Source organism: Panicum virgatum, chromosome 7K, assembly GCF_016808335.1.
Source record: "Panicum virgatum strain AP13 chromosome 7K, P.virgatum_v5, whole genome shotgun sequence".
NCBI lineage: Eukaryota > Viridiplantae > Streptophyta > Magnoliopsida > Poales > Poaceae > Panicum > Panicum virgatum.
In genome coordinates, this window is record NC_053142.1 from 39,349,629 (window position 1) to 39,355,628 (window position 6,000).

General features: G+C 48.1%; 1 protein-coding gene across 1 annotated transcript; it reads right to left on the reverse strand.

The window, feature by feature from the left end:
- Positions 1–2,698: 2,698 nt before the first annotated feature.
- Positions 2,699–6,000, reverse strand: LOC120642396 (disease resistance protein RPS2-like). The gene is made up of 2 exons (XM_039918904.1): positions 5,333–6,000; positions 2,699–4,443 (listed from the first exon to the last, which is right to left on the reverse strand). The coding sequence occupies exons 1-2, from the start codon at positions 5,960–5,962 to the stop codon at positions 3,136–3,138; spliced, it is 1,938 nt and encodes a 645-aa protein (XP_039774838.1). The 5' UTR covers positions 5,963–6,000; the 3' UTR covers positions 2,699–3,135.

Sequence of the window (6,000 nt, forward strand, 5' to 3'; positions counted from 1 at the left end):
TCTTGTCGAGGTCGCTGAGCTGCGCCAGGAAGGCCTTCTCCCGCTTCTTGGCCTTGTACTGGAAGCGCTTCTTGAGCGACTCCTTGTCGAAGCGTCCTCCCTCGTCATGACTGCGGTGCTTGTGGCGTCGACGCTCCTTGTTGGAGCCTCCCTCGTCGCGGTCGCGGTGGCGGTAGTAGTCGAAGGAGTTGTTCTGGCCACCGCCGGACTTTTTGGGGCAATTGGCGATGAAGTGGTTCAGATCGCCGCAGTTGTAGCACCCGGGGTTCTTCTTCCTCTGCCTGTTGTGGTAGACGCGCTGGAACTTGCTGATGAGGAGGCATAGGTCGTCGTCGCCCAGCGTCTCCAGTTGCTCATCTGAAACAGAAGGCAAAGAGGCAAGAGAAAACCCAAGAGCAGAGTTAGCGTTAGAGCCCGATCCACCACTTGGGCCAGTCACAAGAGCGACGCTCTTGGAAGGAGGGGCACCATTGAGTTTGGCTCGTGTCTGGTTATCCACCTCCGTGGTCTTGAGCTTGCTGAAAAGCTCATTCACCGTCAGAGTCTCATAGCCAGCAGACTCAATAATCGTGTTCACCTTGAGATCCCACACAGAGTGATCAAGTGCGTAAAGCAACTTGAGGGCCTTCTCGTGCTCTGTGTACTCAAGGGCACCAGCAGATCTGTTCGCATTGACCTTGTTCACAATCGACTGAAAACGACTGAACATCAGGTCAATGCTCTCACCAAGCTCCTGTGTGAAGTTCTCGTACTCACGCCGGTGAGTCTCGAACAGTCTGGCCTTCACCTGAGGTGTACCCTCGTGGTAGTTCTCAAGGCACGTCCAAATTTTGTGGGCTTCCTGAAAACCCTGGACGCGTGAAAACTCCGCACGAGAAACGCCAGCGAACAAGGCATTGACAGCCTTGGCGTTAGCCTCGTGCTGGGTCACCGAAGAGGTGTGGTCCGAACAGCAAGCACCTCGTAAAGGTGGTTCATGGTAATCTCCCAGACATCGGCTCCCATGCTCTGCGGGAAGGCTCTCATGCGAACCTTCCAGTAGGCATAGTTTTCGCCGGAAAACAACGGGATCTTGCCAAGACTCGCCATGGTCGCCGAGTGATTTTCGAACCGGTTAAGGTACTGAAAACCTCAACCAAGCTCTGATATCAATTGAGGGACCGAAGCCGGCGACTAGAGGGGGGGCGAATGGGAGCCGATCAAAATTTCTTCCGAAATTCAAACCGTCGGCCTATATCCCAAAAATCACCCAAGCCCTCAAGCGTTCTGACCAAAGTTTGGAATAGCTATGGAAAAGCTAAACCAACACAAAAGGCCTCGAACGAGCGAGAGAAACCACGAAGCAAATCAGAAGCGAATTGGGAAAACTGCAGAACTGGTCTGCCAGGACCGGTCTGACCGGTGCACTGGATCGGTCTGACCGGTCACGGCTGTTCAAAAACTTGCAGACCGGTCTGACCGCTCTTGCCTACCCGTCTGACCGGTGGCACCCAGAAAACCCCCCGAAAACTTGGATTCAAACGATGAATCTCAACCAAACGACCACGAAAATCGATGGAACTTGGGGGATAGCTTCGCCCCTACCCCGTGAACATATCCCCAAGAGATCTCATCCTAAAGATCAAAGAATCTCGAGAATTCGAGGAGAGATCAAGAAGGATTGGGGTTTTCTCAAAAACTCAAGAAATCCAATTCAAAAGAGCTCGTGATTCCATAGGGTTAGGGACAAGATCAGAGGCACGAGAATCACAACAAAGAGCTCGTAGAATCCTAGCAATCATGTGCACCAAAACCGAAATCAAAATCCATCACACAAGGGCACAAAAACTAGGGGATTGGATCGATTCAAAAGCCCAGAGGGCACAAGGAGGATGAGGCCTCCTTTCCCCATCAAATCCAATACAAAGTCTCACAAATCCATAACAAATCTACTCTAAAGAGAAGAACGTGGGGAGGGAGACTCAGGGGCGGCGGCCTGGAGAACAGAAGAGTCCACGAACAGATTACAAAAGCCGCAATTAACCTAATATAAGTGAAGGGATATTTATACCCGCGGGACTGGTCAGACCGGTACGCTGGACCGGTCAGACCGGTTGATTAGACCGGTCAGACCGGTGCTAGGGACCGGTCAGACCGGTTGGCCTGCAGCACCCCTGTACACGATCTCATCCGACGGCTGAGGTTCTTTCTTCGAAACGAAGTCTTCTCCGCGATGCCGCCGTCTTGATGAAGATCCAGTCCGCGGTTTTTGGAGGGTCCGCGAAACCCGGGTAGGTGGCCGGTTTTGAGAAAACCGCCAAAACCTCACGCGCGGGAAGATTCCCGCCTCCACGCCGTGGCCCTAGACGCTGTTCCCGCCTCGGCCTTCTGACGGCCCTAGACGCCGCCCGACGCCCGTCACCTCCTCGCCCGCAGCGAGACCCTAGACGCCGTCGCCGCCCGTCACCTCCGTCAGTCCCGAGACCGACGCCCGTCACCTCCACGACTTGGCGTCTTCAACCGCCGTCCGCCTCCTTGGTTTTGTGGCGCAAACCAAGAAACCCGTCTTCCGTCGCCGCTTGCGCCCTCGATCCAGGAGTGGACACCACAGCTGCCGCCCGGTCCGAGCTCCGGTCCCGGCTGCCCTTCACCGCCGTCCACCGCACGGTCCATCGGCCACAGCACCTCCACGGCAGCTCCCCGTCGACACTCGATGCCCGTGTACCTGCAATCCAAAGACCAAGCGCACGATCACACCGCACGGTTGACAATTCACTCATCACAAGCAGGATAGAGTACTCAACATTCCTCACTTGGAGGTTTCGAAAGTGATGAGGCGAAGATCCAACAAGAATTGTTTGGAGGGCAGGGAGTTTAGCAAGGGTGAGAACTTCCAGGCAAGAAGCTCTTCCCTTGTCAGGGTCAGCAATGAGTTGTATCAAGTCAAGACATGATTCAACATAGAGCTCTCGAAGTTGCACCATGTGTGTGAAGTCTGATATTTGGATTGACTGCATTTGTTCACAGTGCCTGAGGCTAAGGCGTTGTGTTGACTTTGCTAGAGGATGTGTATTTGTCAACTTCTTTAACACATCCTCAGCATATATTGTGATCCCAAGGAATTCCAGTTCCCTTAAGGAATCAATGTTCAGGTCATTAACATCGCGAATCCCATAGTTGCTTCGAAAGAGGTTTAACACCCTTAGTTTGTATAGCTTGGAACAGTTGTCTAAGGTCTCTTTGAGTGCCTTCGTAACACTTAAGTCCAGATGTCTTAGTTTTTTTTAGCATCCAGAATTCTTCAGGAAGCCTCTCAATGAATGTGTGAGACAAATTGAGATACTTGAGCTTTGCCAATGTGCTACAGAAAGGAAGTTCAGTAATCCTGGTGTGTGAAAGATCAAGAACCTTCAAAGAATACATGGACTGGAAGAAGGTTGTACTCAGCCTATCCAAGTTAGGATTATTCTGGACCAGTAGAGTTACAAGATCCTTGCATTCAGGTGAGATTGCGAGGTCCCTTATGTCATTGTACATGAGTGATATCCTTCTTGCTGTTCGCCACTCTCTGTGTGGTGGCGCTTTTTCCAAGTTCATTCCAGCCTTCACAACAATCTTTTGCTGCACTGCAAGGGACAATCCCAGATGACGAATAATGTGGTGCATTTTCACCTCTAAATCAGATCCGCAGTTCTCTAATAAGCATGCTGAGAGCAGGCGACTGATTATGCGATGGCCTCTGTTGGGATCTTGAGGTATCAATTCTTCTGCCATCCAGTATTCCACAAGCTGATCTTTGTTAATTGAACCATAATCAGGGAAAAGGGTGCAATACAAGAAGCACTGCTGCTGCGTTGGTGTCAACTTATCATAACTATATTTCAGTTTATGGAACATTTCTGGGATTCCATCCAAGTCCTTGATGTCATGCTTGGTTGCTTGCATTGCCAAAATCCATTCCCTTGGTGCTGTTAGCCCTGCCACTGCACTCCCTATTACCTTGAGGGCTAGTGGCAAACCACCACAGCTTTGGACAATTGCATCAGCATATTCTTTTATAACATTGTTGGGGCCAGGTGAATCAATGGATGTAATTGCCTGAGTGCTCAAATTGCTGCGGAAGAGCTCCCATGCTGCTTCTTTTTCTAGGTACTCCATCTTGATCAAGCTCTGTTGAGCTCCCATTTGATAGCACACATCCACATTACGTGATGTGAGAATCAGCTTGCTTTTGCTATCAAAATCAGGGGTAGGGATCCCAACTTCTTCTAGTTGGAATTTGTTCCAGACATCATCCAGTAAAATCACAAATCTTTTTCTGCCCAGTGCTTTCATTAAGAACCTCGCCCGAGCTTCCTCTGTCTCTCTGTCATCCCATGGCAACCCAAGGCGGTCTGTAATTGTGCGCTGGATTGCTGTTTTGTTTAGAGTTCCAGAGTTGGACACCTCAATCATGATCACCACCTAGCAAAGTTATTGTCCCAACGAAAAAGAATTAGGATATAGTTAAACTGCAGTAGGTAAATTTAAAGGTTTGGATTTATGGGTATGATGTAAGTGGAGGGAAGAATTAGTTTGTAGTCAAGAAGTTTTCTCTTTTAAAAGTGCAAATTTAATTATCTCAACTGATGAAATGCAATTCTAACCATGTTTGTTTTTGAACAAACAGCACCTGACATGTGCATTAGAATTTATGCAACTCCAACCATAAATTCGAGGTGTATGCATCTGTTAGAGATCTGGGGCTAAATACATAATACTGATCATTTATCCGGACAACAAATGATCAATCTCACTTTCAAGTAAGTATTTGTCTTTTTCTTATCTTGTGGATGCAATTGTGTTAGATCTTGAATTACTGCAAGGTCATGGGCTATAGAGCATATCATCTCCATATCACACCTGAGTTACATGGAATTTACCACATTTTGACCATTTTTAAAGTTGTGCTGCCGTGCTTATACAAGACTAGCTATTATGAGAAAAAACCAAGAGGTTTTTAGGTCAACACTGAGTTGTGCATGAAAGTCTGGATATTATTAATGTTTGGGTCACTTTATTCTTAACAACTCAAGTGGAACTCTGAATCTTAATGATTCAAGTAAGTGATTAGGGGCACAGGTCTTTGTGTGAGGAAGATGTGAAATATGAAATACAAAAATTAAGCTATGGAAGAGAAAATTAGGATGTACAGTACAAATTTCGTTCTAAATTGTAAAAAAGAAAAGAAAAGACAGAGATGAGTCATGTAATGTGTGGGTCAATCAGTTAGTTTCTGTTAAACTGGATAAGAATCTTTAGCTTAACTGTTCGTGCTAACCTGTCGGTATTTTTTTGTGAGAGAGATATTTACCTGGTAATCCCTGCCGAGTGCCTTGAGCTCATTGTTAAAGTTGTTAAGGAGTGTTGTCTTCCCGACGCCACCTGGGCCCCACACTCCGATGATGCTCACATCAGTGCTTTCAAATGATTCCCACAAATCTCTCAGCACTGGCTTGATGCCAAAGGTTTGTGTCCGTGGTCTCTCCTCAACTAAATCTGGCAAACGCTTGGATGCAAATGTTTTAAATTGGTTCCCTTCCTCGATTAGCTCAGCAATATCTTCTAGCATCTGGGCAATATGCTTGCCAAGACGGTATCGTTTCCCAAGGCCCAGAATTGAACGACATAACCAGGAGGACTGCATCAGTCTATCATATTCGTGGTCGATGGAATCACCTCGGACACTGGCTACCCTTCTCAGCCACAAATTGACTCGAGGATCACACTCATTGAGGTGGTTGGTCTCGAGATCAACTTGTCCCTGAACCACCTTCCTAATAGCTTGCAGGTTTTCCCTGGCTTTTCTAAGGAGTCTGTGGTTGCGCTTGATGCAGGCGAAAGATGAGAAGCGTTTTGCAGTGGCTGCAGGCACCCCTGCTTCATTGATAAAGCCACAGATGACAGGCTGCAAGGCAGCACAGATCATGCTTGGCTCGGGCATGGAAGTTGTGGCAAGGAAGGAACAAGGAGTACTGGAAA